Raw genomic sequence first — 19,077 nt, 5'->3', positions numbered from 1 at the left:
ACAATTATACCAGTGTAGAAAAACTCCAACTTGCAAATTGTCAGCAACTAAAGCCTTCCATGGAGATTCATTCCCATAACATAACGAAACACACTATATATATTATACAAAAGATTTGGCTATAAACAGAGTTATTTACACTTTATTTTTCTTAAATTTAGAAGGAAAAGACATTATCACCAGATACTGTTGCCTTGTTTTCAGAGAAAACTAATATTAGTTGGTGGAGTTGGACTAAAACACAAAGAGTTGTCCTCTTAGTCCTTGCTTCATAACCATTTGATTGTGTACATGTGGGCCCACAGCCTTTAGATCTGAGAGTTAAAGCTGCTGTGGTTCCTTTAAGAAAATAGAGTAGTTTGTGTTACAGAAAGATACGAATGCACTCTTTCTCTTCCACATTTAGAACTTACTACATACATTTAGGAAAATTGTAAAGGCTATTCAAAACTACTATCTCTTTTCTCTTTTTCTCTTTGGGCTGCAGCTTGGCATGTATGAAAGTCAGTTCCTGAAGGAACTTAGATCTTATTTATTTTTTATGCTAATATGCCAGTGTGACCTTTTCTTAAATTGACTATTCTGATAGTTTTTTTTTTCCCTTTGGCTTTTATAGAAGGACTTGCAAACTTCTTTTTATGAAGTTTTATGAAGTTTTTTTAAAGAAGTTTTCCAATTTGATTTTCAAATATGGTTCTTTACATAGCATCATACTAATTCACTTTTTTTTGAAATTTTTTATGAAGTTTTCCAATTTGATTTTCAAATATGATCCTTTACAAAGCATCATACTAATTCACTTACAAGGAAGAATTTTTCCATCATTGACCTAGTTGAAAAGCAGTTGTAGTGTTGGATGTAGTATTTCTAGTAAAGATACTGGTTAAATCCCAAAGAATAACCTAATTAATACAAAATCTCTTGGAGTTATTGAAATAAAAATACAAATTAAAAAGTTATTATTAGGCAATTACTCTTTGTGGTTTTTTTTAGCACATATATTACATTTCAGAGAAACTGTTTGATTGTAGTTAGACTGTTGAGTTTTAAATTGTTCTATCCCCCTAAGGAAAGCAGTTTGTGGTGTTACTCAGAGACAGTGGAAAAACAGAATGAGGCTTTGTTGTGGCATTTATTACTCTGTGCTCACCCCTTCCCCATAAATTCACTGAAGCTCATGACTCCTTGAACTAAGGGAAGAAAACCATTTTCACTGAACCATAGCACGCCCTAACAGCCTAATAATTTATGTTTTTAAAATTCAAAGGAACATTTTGTTTCTGCTTATGAAAAGAATCATTAATCTAATATGATCTGATATCTCTTATATTCTTGTGACCAAGAAGAGATCTTTGAAAGAGTCCATAGAAATTATGGGGAATGGAAGGAGGCATCACCCTTTTTGCAAATAATTGTTACATTACTCTTCTATGGGATGCTGGGGTCTGGATGCAGATCTTGAGCTGTGGCTGGACCCTTAAGCCCTCTATACACACAGTGAACAGTGAAACTTTTTCTAGCCAGTTGCCTAACCATGCTTACTTGTGTGTTATAGGTTCTTCTCCCAGCAGCTGGTCTGTTACAGTTACAGGATGTGAAGAAGACTTGCTGTGAATTTTTGGAATCTCAGCTTCACCCTGTCAACTGCTTAGGAATCCGGGCTTTCGCTGATATGCACGCATGCACAGACCTCCTGAACAAGGCCAACACCTATGCAGGCAAGTGGAATAAACCTCGGCTGAGTTTGAGACAGGGAAGAATGTGGAACTCTTGATTTCTGATATGATTCTATAGTGAATCTGGAAAGTTGTGTCATATTTCTGGACCTGGACTTTATAAAAATACATTTACAGTCTTATAATGGTATGGTAGCACTGCATAATTGAAGCATGTTCATGGAGTTCTGAATTTAAAAGAAAAAAGAAGAAACTGTATGTGGTATTAGGCCTAGTAGTTTTATGTAAATATTGAATCCCTATGTATTTTTCTTTCAAATTATCAAATTAATAGGCATATAAGAAAGTGTTTACATATGAAATTAAGTCATTTTATCTCTGTGGCTTTTTACACCTTTTTCTTGTATCCAAGAAAACATTCTGTGGCATAAAAATACTCAAAGCAAAGAAATCTAGTTGCCTTTGAGTGGGGTAGAAAAGTTGATCCCAAATAGAGGCAGCCCTCTCCTTAGATTAAACACTCGTTTCCAGGACCTCCTGCTGGCATCCTCTCCCTGTGGTGGGTGGAGGGAGGCCTGTGTCTGTCCAGTCGGGGAGAAGAGATTATTGTTATAGCTTAGGATGTAGCTAAAGTACACAAAAGTAACCTATAATTTATTTTGCTCTGAGTTTATAAACATTTAAAAAATTCATATTAAAAGTGATTATTAGGAAGTGTCTAATTTTTTAAAAAATGGTTTTCTAGAAGATAAACATGGTGGAAGTTATAATCCCTCATCTCTGCCCTATATCTGTGACACCCAGTAGGAACAGTTACCATAGAACCTCCCAAGACTATTGCCCCTTAGTAAGCTCTAGAACCCCAACTTCCTGGAGCCTTCAAATGCAAGAGCCCCTCATCTAAACTCTGCTCCACTCTTCATACTCTGATAACTAAGGAACATTTTGGCACATAGACCCAGGTAAGGGGGGGTGTGTGTATGTGTACACAGAGCTTCTGACAGGAGAAGTATTCCTAGAATCCCTATTGCATTTATCAAAGAAATAGTCGTACAAGGTGGTTAGTTGGAAAAAAAAAAAAAAAAAAAAAAAAAAAGCCCACAGCACTGCAGTAAAATATAATAGGTCCAGTAAGTTTGAACTTTATAGATTTCGGTGGGGTGGCCTGATTGACCTAACTACCTTTTATAAAATTGTTTCAGTGGGAAAATGTGATATAAGTCCCAAAATGCTTATTTACAGATAAACTTTTAGAACATAACCCTTCTGTAAGTTGGGGAATGCATATAATATGTAATCTGCATTAAATATATCTTTCTCGGGCTGCTGGTTGTCTCACAGTACTTGATAAATATTACTGAATCTTAAGAGATAGAGAGGGAATGAATAAAATAGAATTAATGCAAAACATGTCCATACATAGTTCTCATGATATACTAGAACTGTTAGTTTCACTCATATCAGAACCAACTCATTGACTGTGTCTTAAGGAGACAGATTTTATTATTTCTTTCTTATTTACAATCATAAATTTATTGTAGTATATGACAGAATGTGAACAATTTTCCACAAGAATTACACCTATACATCGTAGTTGATAGAGTCTTCCTTCATAATTATGACAAGAATTTTTTGTGGAAAAATTGTCAGTTTCAACAAAATTGCAAAGAAAATTTGATTTTTCATTTTTAATGCACTAAACCTTAAAGTCTTATTTAAAAGATACACTGCTTTTATACCATGCATCTGAATCTTAAAGTTGCTCAAGTTTCTAAAGTAACATTTTATAGCATTTTTTATTATGAAAAGTTGCAATACATACAAAAATAGAATAGTACTCACCACCCACCTCACCATCAGTTGTCAATTAATGGAAAATCTTGTTTTAACTACACCCTCTTAACTACTCCTCCTCTGTTATTATTTTTTATATGTAAACTTTTTAATAAAGTCTAATGAACATATAAAAAGTATGCAAATCATACATCTACAGCTTCATGAATTTTTGTATCCTCTTGTGCAATATTATTATTATTATTTTTTTAAACATCTTTATTGGAGTATAATTGCTTTCCAATGGTGTGTTAGTTTCTGCCTTATAACAAAGTGAATCAGCTATACATATACATAAATCCCCATATCTCCTCCCTCTTGCGTCTCCCTCACACCCTCCCTATCCTACCCCTCTAGGTGGACACAAAGCACCGAGCTGATCTCCCTGTGCTAGGCGGCTGCTTCCCACTAGCTATCTATTTTACATTTGGTAGTTTATATATATCCATGCCACTCTCTCACTTCGTCCCAGCTTACCCTTCCCCATTCCTGTGTCCTCAAGTCCATTCTCTATGTCTGTGTCTTTATTCCTGTCCTGCCCCTAGGTTCTTCAGAACGTTTTTTTTCCTTTAGATTCCATATATATGGGTTAGCATATGGTATTTGTTTTTCTCTTTGACTGACTTCCTCTGTATGACAGTCTCTAGGTCCATCCACTTAACTACAAATAACTCAATTTCATTTCTTTTTATAGCTGAGTAATATTCCATTGTATATATGTGCCACATCTTCTTTATCCATTCATCTGTTGATGGACACTTAGATTGTTTCCATGTCCTGGCTGTTGTAAATAGAGCTGCAGTGAACATTGTGGTACATGCCTCTTTTTGAATTATGGTTTTCTCAGGGTATATGCCCAGTAGTGGGATTGCTGGGTCGTATGGTAGTTCTATTTTTATTTTTTTGAGGAACCTCCATGCTGTTCTCCATAGTGGCTGTATCAATTTACATTCCCACCAACAGTGCAAGAGGGTTCCCTTTTCTCCACACCCTCTCCAGCATTTATTGTTTCTAGATTTTTTGATGATGGCCATTCTGACTGGTGTGAGATGATATCTCTTGTAGTTTTGATTTGCATTTCTCTAATGATTAGTGATGTTCAGCATCCTTTCATGTGTTTGTTGGCAATATGTATATCTTCTTTGAGGAAATGTCTATTTAGGTCTTCTGCCCTTTTTTTTTTTTTTTTTTTTGCCGTACGCGGGCCTCACACTGTTGTGGCCTCTCCCGTTGCGGAGCACAGGCTCTGGATGTGCAGCCTCAGTGGCCATGGCCCATGGGCCTAGCCTCTCCGTGGCATGTGGGATCTTCCCTTGCCATGTCCCCTGCATCGGCAGGCGGACTCTTAACCACTGCACCACCAGGGAAGCCCTTCTGCCCATTTTTTGATTGGGTTGTTTGTTGTTTTGATATTGAGCTGCATGAGCTGCTTGTATATTTTGGAGATTAATCCTTTGTCAGTCACTTCGTTTGCAAATATTTCCTCCCATTCTGAGGGTTCTCTTTTCGTCCTTTTTATGGTTTCCTTTGCTGTGCAAAAGCTTTTAAGTTTCATTAGGTCCCATTTGTTTATCTTTGTATTTATTTCCATTTCTCTAGGAGGTGGGTCAAAAAGGATCTTGCTGTGATATATGTCATGGAGTGTTCTGTGTATGTTTTCCTCTAAGAGTTTTATAGTGTCTGGCCTTACATTTAGGTCTTGAATCCATTTTGAATTTTTTTTGTGTATGGTGTTAGGGAGTGTATTAATTTCATTCTTTTCCATGTAGCTGTCCAGTTTTCCCAGCACCACTTACTGAAGAGGCTCTCTTTTCTACATTGTATATTCTTGCTTCTTTTATCAAAGATAAGTTGACCATATGTGTGTGGGTTTTTCTCTGGGCTTTCTATCCTGTTCCATTGATCTATATTTCTGTTTTTGTGCCAGTACCATATTGTCTTGATTACTGTAGCTTTGTAGTATAGTCTGAAGTCAGGGAGCCTGATTCCTCCAGCTCTGTTTTTCTTTCTCAAGATAGCTTTGGCTATTCAGGGTCTTTTGTGTTTCCATACAAATTGTAAAATTTTTTGTTCTAGTTTTGTGAAAAATGTCTTTGGTAATTCGATAGGGATTGCATTGAATCTGTAGATTGCTTTGGATAGTATAGTCATTTCCACAATGTTAATTCTTCCAATCCAAGAACATGGTGTATCTCTCCATCTGTTTATATCATCTTTAATTTCTTTCATCAGTGTCTTATAGTTTTCTGCATACAGGTCTTTGGTCTCCTTAGGAAGGTTTATTCCTAGATATTTTATTCTTTTTGTTCCAATGGTAAATGGGAGTGTTTCCTTAATTTCTCTTTTAATTTTTCATCATTAGTGTGTTGGAATGCAAGAGATTTCTGTGCATTAATTTTATATCTGGCTACTCTACCAAATTCATTGGTTAGCTCTAGCAGTTTTCTGGTAACTTCTTTAGGATTCTCTATGTATAGTATCATATCATCTGCAAACAGTGACAGTTTTACTTCTTCTTTTCCAATTTGGATTCCTTTTATTTTTTTTTCTTCTCTGATTGCCGTGGCTGAAACTTCCAAAACTATGTTGAATAATAGTGGTGAGAGTGGGCAGCCTTGTCTTGTTCCTGATCTTAGTGGAAATGGTTTCAGTTCTTCACCATTGAGGATGATGTTGGCTGTGGGTTTGTCATATATGGCCTTTATTATGTTGAGGTAAGTTCCCTCTATGCCTACTTTCCAGAGGGTTTTTATCATAAATGGGTGTTGAAATTTGTCGAAAGCTCTTTCTGCATCTTTTGACATGATCATATGGTTTTCCTCCTTCAATTTGTTAATATGGTTTATCACATTGATTGACTTGCGTATATTGAAGAAACCTTGCGTTCCTGGGATAAACCCCACTTGATGATGGTGTATGATCCTTTTAATGTACTGTTGGATTCTGCTTGCTAGTATTTTGTTGAGGATTTTTGCATCTATTTTCATCAGTGATATTGGCCTGTAGTTTTCTTTCTTTGTGGCATCTTTGTCTGGTTTTCGTATCAGGGTGATGGTGGCCCCTAGAATGAGTTTGGGAATGTTCCTCCCTCTGCTATATTTTGGAAGAGTTTGAGACGGATGGGTTTTAGTCCTTCTCTAAATGTTTGATAGAATTTGCCTGTGAAGCCAACTGGTCCTGGGCTTTTGTTTTTTGGAAGATTTTTAATGACAGTTTCAGTGCTTGTGATTGGTCTGTTTATATTTTCTGTTTCTTCCTAGTTCAGTCTCAGAAGGTTTTGCTTTTTAAGAATGTGTTCATTTCTTCCAGGTTGTCCATTTTATTGGCATATAGTTGCTTGTAGTAATCTCATGATCATTTGTATTTCTGTAGTGTCAGTTGTTACTTCTCCTTTTTCATTTCTAATTCTGTTGATTTGAGTGTTCTCCCTTTTTTTCTTTTTTTTTTTTTCTGGTACGCAGGCCTCTCACTGTTGTGGACTCTCCCGTCGCGGCGCACAGGCTCCAGACGCGCAGGCTCAGCGGCCATGGCTCCCGGGCCTAGCCGCTCTGCGGCTTGTGGGATCTTCCCGGACCGGGGCATGAACCCATGTCCCCTGCATCGGCAGGCGGACTCTCAACCACTGTTCCACCGGGGGAGCCCTCCCTTTTTTTCCTAATGAGTCTGGCTAAAGGTTTATCAATTTTGTTTATGTTCTCAAAGAACCAGCTTTTAGTTTTATTGATCTCTGCTATTGTTTTCTTTGTTTCTATTTCATTTATTTGTGCTCTTATCTTTATGATTTCTTTCCTTCTGCTAACTTTGGGTTTTGTTTGTTCTTCTAGTTCCTTTAGGTGTAAGGTTAGATTGTTTGTTTGAGATTTTTCTTCTTTCTTGAGGTAGGCTTGTATAGCTATAAACTTCCCTCTTTGAACTGCTTTTGCTGCGTCCCATAGGTTTTGGATCATCGTGTTTTCATTGTCATTTGTCCCTAGGTATATTTTGATTTCCTCTTTGATTTCTTCAGTGATCTCTTGGTTATTTAGTAACGTACTGTTTAGCCTCCATGTGTTTGTGTTTTTTATGTTTTTTCCCCTGTAATTCATTTCTAATCTCATAGCATTGTGGTCAGAAAAGATGCCTGATATGATTTCAATTTTCTTAAATTTACTGAGGCTTGATTTGTGACCCAAGATGTGATCTATCCTGGAGGATGTTCCATGCGCACTTGAGAAGAGAGTGTAATCTGCTGTTCTTGGATGGACTGTCCTATACATATCAATTTAATCTATCTGGTCTATTGTGTCATTTAAAGCTTCTGTTTCCTTATTAATTTTCTGTTTGGATGATCTGTCCATTGGTGTAAGTGAGGTATTAAAGTCCCCCACTATTATTGTGTTAATGTCGATTTCCTCTTTTATAGCTGTTAGCAGTTGCCTTATGTATTGAGGTGCTCCTATGTTGGGTGCATATATATTTATTATTGTTATATCTTCTCCTTGGATTGATCCCTTGATCATTATGTAGTGTCCTTCTTTGTCTCTTGTAACATTCTTTATTTTAAAGTCTATTTTATCTAATATGAGTATTGCTACTCCAGCTTTCTTTTGATTTCCATTTGCATGGAATATCTTTTGCCATCCCCTCACTTTCAGTCTGTATGTGTCCCTAGGTCTGAAGTGGGGCTCTTGTAGACAGCATATATATGGGTCTTGTTTTTGTATCCATTCAGCCAATCTATGTCTTTTGGTTGGAGCATTTAATCCATTTACATTTAAGGTAGTCATCAATATGTATTTTCCTATTACCATTTTCTTTATTGTTTTGGGTTTGTTATTGTAGGTCTTTTCCTTCTCTTGTGTTTCCTGCCTAGAGAAGTTCCTTTAGCATTTGTTGTAGAGCTGGTTTGGTGGTGCTGAGTCTCTTAACTTTTGCTTATCTGTAAAGGTTTTAATTTCTCCATCGAATCTGAATGAGATCCTTGCTGGGTAGAGTAATGTTGGTTGTAGGTTTTTCCCTTTCATCACTTTAAATATGTCCTGCCACTCCCTTCTGGCTTGCAGAGTTTCTTCTGAAAGATCAGCTGTTAACTTTATGGGGATTCCCTTGTGTGTTAATTGTTGCTTTTCCCTTGCTGCTTTTAATATTTTTTCTTTGTATTTAATTTTTGAGAGTTTGATTAATGTGTGTCTTGGCGTTTTTCTCCTTGGATTTATCCTGTATGGGACTCTCTGTGCTTCCTGGACTTGATTGACTATTTCCTTTTCCATATTAGGGAAGTTTTCAACTATAATCTCTTCAAATATTTTCTCAGTCCCTTTTTTGTTTTCTCTTCTTCTTCTGGGACCCCTATAATTCGAATGTTGGTGCGTTTAATGTTGTCCGAGACGTCTCTATGACTGTCCTCAATTCTTTTCATTCTTTTTTCTTTATTCTGCTCTGCAGTAGTTATTTCCACTATTTTATCTTCCAGGTCCCTTATCCCTTCCTCTGCCTCAGTTATTCTGCTATTGGTTCCTTCTATAGGATTTTTAATTTCATTTATTGTGTTGTTCATCATTGTTTGTTTGCTCTTTAGTTCTTCTAGGTCCTTGTTAAACGTTTCTTGCATTTTCTCCATTCTATTTCCAGGATTTTGGATCATCTTTACTATCATTACTCTGAATTATTTTCCCAGTAGACTGCATATTTCCTCTTCATTGTTTGGTCTGGTGGGTTTTTACCTTGCTCCTTCATCTGCTGCATATTTCTCTGTCTTCTCATTTTGTTTAACTTGCTGTGTTTGGGTTCTCATTTTTTCTGGCTGCTGTATCGTAGTTCCTGTCATTTTTGGTGTCTGCCCCCAGTGGGTAAGGTTGTTTCAGTGGGTTGTGTGGGCCTCCTGGTGGAGGGCACTGGTGCCTGTGTTCTGGTGGATGAGGTTGGATCTTGTCTTTCTGGTGGGCAGGACCATGTCCAGTGGTGTGTTTTGGCGTGTTTGTGACCTTATTGTGATTTTAGGCAGCCTCTCTGCTAATGGGTGTGCTTGTGTTCCTGTCTTGGTAGTTGTTTGGCATAGGGTGTCCAGCACTGTAACTTGGTGGTCATTGCATGGAGCTGGGTCTTAGCATTGAGATGGAGATCTCTGGGAGAGCTCTCGTCGTTTGATATTATGTGGGGCTGGAGGGTCTCTGGCGGACCAATGTCCTGAACTTGGCTCTCCCACCTCAGAGGCTCAGGCCTGACACCAGGGCAGAGTACCAAGACCCTTTTGGCAAGTTTGAGGGCTTCTGCCGGCATTCAGTAGGTGTTCTGTAGGAGTTGTTCCACATGTAGATGTAGTTTTGATGTATTTGTGGGGAGCAAGGTGATATCCACGTCTTACTCCTCTGCCATCTTGAAAGCGCCCTCTCCAATATTATTTTGAAGCAATTGAGTAATATTATTTCATATACATATTTCATCCTTATAATTTTAAAGAAATAAAATTGCAGTGACCAACTTCGTGTAATCAAGCTATTTCCATAACTTTGGGGTATTGTTAACTAGTTGCAACAAACTTTCTAAAATAAATAATCCAGTATACTAAAGTAAAATAGTTGTTCTTCATAGTGAAAATATCTGATTGTTGTTTATATCTTAAGCAAACAGGAGGTGGGGAGGTAGGGAATCAACACAGGAAGATACCTAGAGTTCTCTTTTTCTGCCATAATAAATCATTGTTTTTCAGTACCTCCCTCCTTTATTTTTACAATTCAAACATTTTATGTCTCCAGAAGGCCTACCCAAACTCCTAAATTACTTTTAAGTTCAAATTTGAGCATATAAATCTAGGAGACTGAAGGTATTCCCGGAACAGTGACAAAAGAAGAAGTTAATATCTTAACTTTTTTTCCCCATCCATAGAAGAAGTTAATATCTTAACTTTTTTCCCCCGTCCTAGACAGTGGGCTTATAAGTGGACTGTGTGACATACAGGCAAGAAACAAGGAAAGGAAGAAATAAGGAGCAATAGAAGAGTTATTAAATACATAAGTACATATGTACGTGGAAAGAAGCAGGGAGGAGAAAGAGGGGCTGAGGGAGAGAGAGGGGAAAGGGAAGAAAGTTGCATAATCTCAGGGTACCTCCTGATCCAAGGTGTGACTGCACTTAAGAGGCTGGAGCACTCCTTATCCTCTGAAAACTCACCACAGCTTCTGGGCAGAAGATCTGCTTCATTCCTTTCTTTTGCAGATTGGAAATGAGCTGTGTCTTATTCATTATAATTGAATTAAATTGTACAGGTGTAATGAAAGAATTAAAATGGTCCATGGGAATCTCTTCTGTGAACTCGTGTTCATTTTTCATTTATCAGCATCTTTAGAAAAAGTAAAAATATGGGAAACCTAGTGGGGAAGGTCGAAGGTCTCAGCACTGGGGGAGAGTCTGCACTGCCCATCCTGGTGACCCCCTCCCATTGCTTCAGTCACAGCCCTTCCCCCCTGTCCCACTCTGCTTTTCCAGGGTCGTGAGCAGCCTCAAACCATGGACCACCGAGGGCCACCAGACCAGTCAGGCAAAATGACCTGCATGTTGAGACCTGGTGTTCTGGACTGTAATCAGCCTTTCTTATGCTCTTGAGTAATTGTTTTCTTAGCAGAAAAGCTGTGTGAAATTATTTTTGCTCTATACCTAAAAACGCAAAATTTCACACCTATGCCAAGAGTATGAACTTGTTTGGAGAATGCTGGTTTATGGACTTGTGTTTTGCTTGGTGTTCATGTTTTACTCATTTCCCAAATCATTAAGACCTTTGTTTTGAGCATTTTTGCTGAACTGAAAATATAGAGGAGATAAAAACTGAACTTACGACTTCAGGGGCATTTTTATAGTCCCAGCAAAAGATTCTTTTGGAAGTTAGATTTTAACTTGAAATATGAATTTTATCCAGCCTTCCTTGTTGATAAACAAAAGTTACCAGTGGTTGAATTGTGAGAATTTCTAACAAATTTAAGGGAAACAGTAAGTTCTCGATTCTTAGTCATTCCTACATCTCACCACTCCCCACATTAAAAATTTGAGAAGCTGCTTAATATTGGTTCTAACTGACCTTTGGGGAAATTTTTAGTATCATATTCAAACCAGTGCTCTAGCTGAAACTCTGAGGGACCTGACATTCCTCAGTAACAGGGCTACCTGTGGAGAAGTCCTCAGGTCACTGACATGCTTTCAGTTTATGTCCTGTTCTCTTCTTATTCTTAACCCTATTATCTGTTTATATATCCTAGGCCTGTCCAGGCACCCCATAGTGCCCTACTTTTTTTGTTTGTTTGTTTGTTTGTTTGCGGTACGCGGGCCTCTCACTGTTGTGGCCTCTCCCGTTGCGGAGCACAGGCTCTAGACGCACAGGCTCAGTGGCCATGGCTCATGGGCCCAGCCGCTCCGCGGCATGTGGGATCTTCCCGGACCGGGGCACGAGCCCGTGTTGCCTGCATTGGCAGGCGGGCTGTCAACCACTGTGCCACCAGGGAAGCCCCATAGTGCCCTACTTTAAGAGCCTTCCCACTATGCTTGGACACTGATCAAACATTTTTATATGCCCAGCTGTTTTCTTGTGTGTACCCTCTCCCTTTGTCTTAAATGAAACTTTGCTTTGTCCCATACCTGCATGTTGGGGGCAAACTTCTTTAAGGGGCACTCCCCCCCGACTCACCAGGTGGGTAGGAGGGTAGACTTCCAGACTGTTGTTCTGTCACTGTCACTGTCCTCGGTTCTGCACTTTCTGACTGTCAGTCTGCAGCATTCTCTCTAGGACTCCAGGCCTCCAGTCATACTAAGTCTGACATCTGTATTGTCTTTTCCCTCTGTACTTTGTTTCTCTTGCCATCAGCAACTTCAAAATCTATACTGTTGTCTCCCTTGAGCCTCCCTCTTCCTACTTCCTTGAGACTACTGTTTTCCGTCCATAAACCCATTTGCCACCTTAGAGCACAACTCTAGGGCATGTTGAACCTTGTTGGTATTTGGAACTCCCAAGGTTTCAACCTTTGTGCTGACCATATTCCTGCCTTCTCGTGCTCTTGTATTTCTTCATAAATATGTATTCTCTGGTTCCAGTTCTCCCAGTCATCTCTTGGCTGCTCAGCTTAGACTCAGTGGTCAGTCCTTTCAGAGCTACCCTCTTTATGTACCAAACTGCTGTGGGTGATGACAGGCTCAATACGATTTAACCCCTGCTTCAAAGGAGTTTATAGGCCAGTAGTAGTCAAGTCACACCCAAATTTGGTATATCTAGATTATGCCTTATTCTCTCTGAGAGCTGGTCCCATAACATTTTCTTCTGCAGTCAGTTTACTTCAATCATTTGCCCACCCTTCTGTAATTTAGGCTAGGAATCACTACTTGGGGTAAACATCTGTCAAAATAAGCTCATGATTTTGAAATCTGCCCTCTTGAAGGAAACTTGAAAGAGTGGTTCTAAGAATGGTATCACCAGCCTTGACTTTGTGATATACATACTAAAGAATAGATGCCGCTTATTCGAGGGTCTGTCGCAATGTTAATTTAATGATATCCTTTGCAGAACTGTGAAAGCATTTGATGTACACCACTTCTTGATTGAATTTAAGCTGACTTAAATGACACTTCTTAAAAGAATTAATCATTTTTATATTCTTAAACTTATTATGGTCTTCATTTATGTCCTAACAAACTACATGTTCTGCTTTGTTGACAGTTTTTCTGGCTGAGGTGAGTTAGCTCTTTTCAGGTTTCACCAAACTGTCTGTGTTAATGGAACTGCTGGAGATATATATATATGAATTTTTTTTTCCCTTAGAGACTAATAGTATTCAGAATGAAAGACTCATGGAGTATTAGCACTAGTTGGGAACCTTAGCAGTTATCTAGTCTAACACTGTCATTTTATTAATTAAGAAAATGAAGACTAGAGATATCTTTATTTTCCCCCAAACACTTTGTCTCTCAGGGGTAAGCTGTTTGTGGGTCTAAAATACTGTTGTTGTATCCATGCACTTAACCTCACTTCTCAGATAGGTTCTGCACTGGATGGAGTATAGAGGAATTATAGGAGCCCCTTGCAGCATTTAATTTTGATCAAAAAGGTGCTTGTTGTGTAGAAATCAGATATAAAGACTACTTTGTACCTTATCACAGGGTACAAAACAGAACAAGCAGAACTTTGGATCTGTATTGTTGACTTCATTTGGGATGAGGGACCTGAACCCTTTAGACCTGGTGTGACAGACCTTACAGCCTATCTCATTTCTTGATACGCTTATTTTATTTGTAGGAGGGAAGCAAACAGCAAAGTTAAACTACTCTACAGAGTGAAGAGATTCCTTATATATAAGGAAGAATGCCTATGTACATTATATACGTACAAATATGTGTTCAATGTATGTTGCATATCCACGACATAGTCCATACGACTGGGAATCATGCTCTGTTGCAGTTATGGGGTTTGTTGAGAGAGAAGGAACTGATTATCAAATGCCTGTATATTACTGGTTGGCTTTACTCAGTGCCAGAGTAAACGAGTAGTGGCAAATCGGTAATACCACAAGGCAAGCTCTGTGCTATAAACAGAATAGTCTGTCAACATGTGGGTGAGAGGACTGGAAAGAGTAGTTGAGGTTGGTAACGGTGAGAACTAGGGTAGTGAAGATAGAGAGGAGGTTGTGAATCTGGGAACTAATCCTGGATAAGAGTACAGGAAACAGACTAGACTCTGAGATGTTCTGTCCTGTAGCATTACATTTTAGGTAATGCTTTGTAGGTACATTTCAGTGTGTATATTTATTGCCAATGTGCAGTAGCTGCTAATTTTTACTGTACCTTACTGAGATGCAGTAATCTGAATAAAAATTCATTTAGCAAAAAGGAAGAGTTTCTTATCTCAGCTTTGTGACAAGTATTAGGCTTGTATTGGCCAAACCAATCCAAAGTTGCTAGGGTTTTTGTTGATAGTGGATTCAATAGCAATCAGTAATGTAATCGTGTCTAGAAAGGTGTAAGGTGATTATCTCATTCTGTTCTGCCTACCTATGGAATTGAGTTCATTTAATTTCTTTATTATTTATTTATTTATTTGGCTGCATTAGTTCTTTGTTGCGGCATGTGGCCTTCTCCCTAGTTGTGGCTCGTGGGCTCTAGAGCCTGCTGGCTCAGTAATTACAGCACATGGGCTTAGTTGCCCCGCTGCATGTGGGATCTTGGTTCCCCGACCAGGGACTGAACCCACGTCCCCTGAATTGGAAGGCGGATTCTTAACCACTGGACCACCAGGGAAGTCCCGAATTCATTTTCAGTTATTGTTTTCAGAGAGACTGATGAACTGAAGCACCGAATTCACAGCCAGGATGATGATGAAGACCCCAAACCATGTTGTAGAAGTAGTTGTCAAAAGACTTAGGAATTTATAAACCATAGAAGGAAAATTCGGGAGAATATAATGCTCTCTGTAAAAGTTCGAAGGAATTTCATGAGAGAAAGAACTTAATCTTGTTCTGTGGTGGGCATAAGTAGTATCAATGTTACAAAATAAGGAGAAATGTAAAGAAGCTTATAGTAAATGCTCAAGGGTGACTGCTTTGCTCTCTGCTGATATGTGCAAACTGTAGCTAGATATCCCTTGAATGTAAACATTTTAGAGGTTACTCTTACATACGAAAGTTGTGGTCAGGTGACCTTTCAGATCCCTTATACCACTAGATCTTATGATTCCTGTGGCACTAGAGAAAGGTTCCCAGGATTTGTGAAACAATTTATCTTAGGGTTTATAGAGAGGAAGGGATGGAGGAGGAGGAAAGGGGGAGTTTTTTTTTTTATTATATGTATTTTTTTATTAGTTTTTGCTTTATAACAAAGTGAATCAGTTATACATATACATCTGTTCCCATATCCCTTCCCTCTTGCGTCTCCCTCCCTCCCACCCTCCCTATCCCACCCCTCCAGGTGGTCACAAAGCACCGAGCTGATCTCCCTGTGCTATACGGCTGCTTCCCACTAGCTATCTACCTTATGTTTGGTAGTGTATACATGTCCATGCCTCTCTCTCGCTTTGTCACGGAAAAGGGGAGTTGTTTAACAGGTATAGAGTTGTAGATTTTCCAGTGTGAGCATATTTAACACTACTGAACTATATGTATACTTAAAAATGGTTAAGGTGGTAAATTATCTTATGTTTTTACCACAATAAAAAGAGATAGAGGGAGTGGGGAATCAATTGTGACTGAGAATTTATTTAGCCTTGGAGTCAGTGTGGATAACAGAGTCATTAATACCCAAAAGAAACATGGGAGGTCAGGAGGCAGATGTCTGGAGGAAGGTGTATGTAGGTCTTAGTCTTGATTGCTCAAGGGACAGCCAGCAGTGAAGTGCAGTATCACTTTAGAGGTTCTCAGACTCGGCAAGATTATTAGCAGTAGCCAAAGACAGCTTGGCCAACAGAAGACATTAATTTGTTTTGAGGAGATAATCAGCACACTCAGCCAGAGAATCTTTGCTGAGCATCAAGCCAAGAAGTGAAGCAAAGCCATCAATGGAAAGATGTATGATGATTAAAAAGTCAGACCACAGAGCGCAAAAGAAGCCAAAGTAAGTGACCTATGGCAATGAATAATGTGAGTTTTAGAGGACTGCTTGTATGTGTTGCAGGTGAATGGTGTTGTGGTGGATCTGTTTGTTTAAAATAGCTATGACGGTTAGACAGAGCATATGGAGACTAACAGATAGCTGGAAATTCAGTTATTGGGGTTTGGGAAAGAGGTTGACTCTGGAATTGTCAACTGTTGACAGTAACTGGGGACACACAAATGTGGATGAAATGGTTAAAGGAGAACAAGCAGAAAATGAAAAGGGGACTTGGGGCAGGCAGGACTGTAGGCAATACCTAGCTTTAGGGAGCTGATGGAGACAGACTGGGTAGTTAGAAAGGTAGAAAAAAGTGTTATAGAATCCAAGCTAGGAGAGAGTGTTCTTAGGGTGAAACACTGCACAGGGGTTGAGAAATACTAATCTTAAGAAAAGAACTTCCAAAGAACAATTTGAGGGGAAAATGAGCCAGAGCCTGTGTTTCAACAGATAAAGATGTGTGTGCATCAGTATGTAGAGGCTTCAGTATTAAGGTCTGCTCTAAAGAACTTTAGAGGCCAGCAAGTAAAGGCCAGCAAGGTAGAGCAGTGGCCCAAGTAGGAGAGGATAGCAGATGATTGTTCACGGAAGTCAAGACAATAAAATGCATTGACTGTTTATAGTAACACTTTTCTTTCTCACTGGGGACAGAAACTAGTTAGGCTTAGTTTGGGGATATTTTGTTCCTTTTTTTGTTTTTAAAATTTCAATCACTGATTTTTTCACCTGGTTATAAACGTTTTCTGGTCGTGGGCATAAGACATCCCTCATTCTTGCTTTCCCTCCCTGCACAACAAATATCCTGTATCCATCCACAAATGAACGTACCTTTGTGGGAGCTGTGGGATCCAGCATCATACCCTAAGGGACCCAGAAGGAGCCTTGCCCACTGTGCATTAGGCAATAGGCAGGCAGACCTTGGTACTGGCTGTAGATCCTGAAGTGATCTGTGAACTGGTTCCAGCCCCTCTTGACTTCAGTCTGGGAGCCCTTGGAGAACACTGAGCCAGACTATCTCCTACAGATGAGAGAGCCTTCTTGGAAGTCCAGGTTTCCAGAGGAGATGATATAGCATTACATCAGAGCAAAAACAACAATACCAGCACAAATTTGGACATGCTGGAGAGGGTGAGAGGAGCAGTTTGACCTCACCTGTGTCATCCCTCCCACATGGCAGCACGGCTTAGTGCCAGGAGTGCCCTTTCTTAGTCCGTGATTCAGAAATGAAGGAGAGATAAAGACTTTCCCAGACGCAAAGGCTGAGGGAGTTCATCACCACTATTTCTGCCATAAAAGAAATGCTGAAAGGAGTTCTTCAAGCTGAAATAAAAGAGCCCCTATTAATAACATGAAAATGTATGAAAATATACAACACACTGGTAAAGGTAAGCGTATAATCAAATTAAGAATACTCTAATACTCTAAAATAGTGGTATAAGGTTGAAGGATAAGAGTATTAAAAAAAACTATAGCTAAAATAATTTGTTCATGAATTTACAATGTAAAAAGAGGTACATTATACATCAAAACCCATAAAAGGTAAGGGGGCAGTAAAAGGGTAGAGTTTTTGTATATGATTAAAGTTAAGTTGTTATCAGCATAAAATACATTGTTATATCTATAAGATATTTTATGTAAGCCTCATGGTAACCACAAAGCAAAAACCTAAAGTAGATACACAAAAGGTAAAAGAAGGGATTCAAAGCACACCACTATAGAAAATCATGTTTACTAAAGAAGACAGTGAGAGAGGAAGAAAGGAACAAGGGAACTGCAAAAATAGCCAGAAAACTGTAAGATGGAATTAGTAATATCTTACCTATCAATAATCACACTAAATGTAAATGGATTTGATTGGAGAATCAAAAGGCATAGATTGGTTGGATGGATTTTTTAAAAACAAACAAATAAATAATATATGGTGCCTACCAGAGTCTCACTTCAGTTTTGAGGTCACACATGGGCTCAAAGTGAAGAGATGGAAAAGATATTCCATGCAAGTGGAAACCAAAAGAGTACAGGGGTACCTATACTGATGTCAGACAAAATAGATGTTAAGCCAAAAATGGTAACTAGAGACAGAGAAGGTCATTATATAATGATAAATGGTTCAGTTCATCAAGAAGATATAACAATCATAGATATAAATGCACGCAACATTGGAACACCTAAATGTATTAAGAAATACTAAAAGATCTGGAAGGAGAAATAGACAATAATAAAATAATCTTCAGGAACATCAATACGCCACCTTTAGTCAACAATGGGTAATCATCCGGACAGAATATCAGCAAGGAAACATTGGACTTGAGCCATACTTTAGACCCAGTGGACCTAACAGACATATTCAGAACATTCTATCCGAAAATAGCAGAATACACATTATTCTCAAGCACACACAGAACTTCTCCAGGATAGACCATATGGTAGGTCACACAACAAGTCTTAACAAATTTAAGAAAATTAAAATCATACCAAGTATATTTTTTGACCACAGTGGTAAAACACTATAAATCAGTAACAGGAGGAAATTCAAAAATTCACAAATGTGTGGAAATTAAACAACACAGCCCTGAACAACCAATGGGTCAAAAAAAGAAATTAAAAAAAAAAGAAAGAAAAGAAAACAACGGAAAAGAAATCAAAAAGGAAATTTAAAAATATCTTGAAACAAACAAAAATGAAAACACACCATACCAAAATCTATGAGATGCTGCAAAACCAGTTCTAAGAGGGAAGTTAACAGTGATAAATGCCTATATTAAGAAAAAAGATCTCAAACAACCTAATTTTGTATCTCAGGGAACTAGAAAAAGAAGAACAAACAAAGCCCAACGATAGCAGAAGGAAGGAAATAACAAAGATCAGAGTAGAAATAAATGAAATAGAGACCAGAAAAACAATAGAAAAAGGTAAATGAAATTAAGGGCTGGCTGTTTGAAAAGATAAACCAAATGGACAAACCTTTAGCTAG

General features: G+C 38.4%; 1 protein-coding gene across 2 annotated transcripts in view; it reads left to right on the top strand.

Annotated features, from left to right (window-relative positions):
- The window catches only part of KLHL2 (kelch like family member 2), a gene marked incomplete at both ends in the record, with an annotated part of 125,576 nt that overhangs the window by 67,710 nt on the left and 38,789 nt on the right, over nucleotides 1-19,077 (top strand). For both annotated transcript variants that reach the window (XM_079718362.1, XM_079718363.1), the window contains one exon: nucleotides 1,556-1,718. In XM_079718362.1, the coding sequence (XP_079574488.1) occupies nucleotides 1,556-1,718 (163 nt within the window). The remainder of the gene's footprint in view (nucleotides 1-1,555; nucleotides 1,719-19,077) is intronic.

The sequence above is a fragment of the Hyperoodon ampullatus genome (assembly GCF_949752795.1).
Source record: "Hyperoodon ampullatus genome assembly, chromosome: 1".
NCBI lineage: Eukaryota > Metazoa > Chordata > Mammalia > Artiodactyla > Ziphiidae > Hyperoodon > Hyperoodon ampullatus.
The sequence above is the reverse complement of the archived record's forward strand: the minus strand, read 5'-3'. Positions and strand labels throughout refer to the sequence as shown.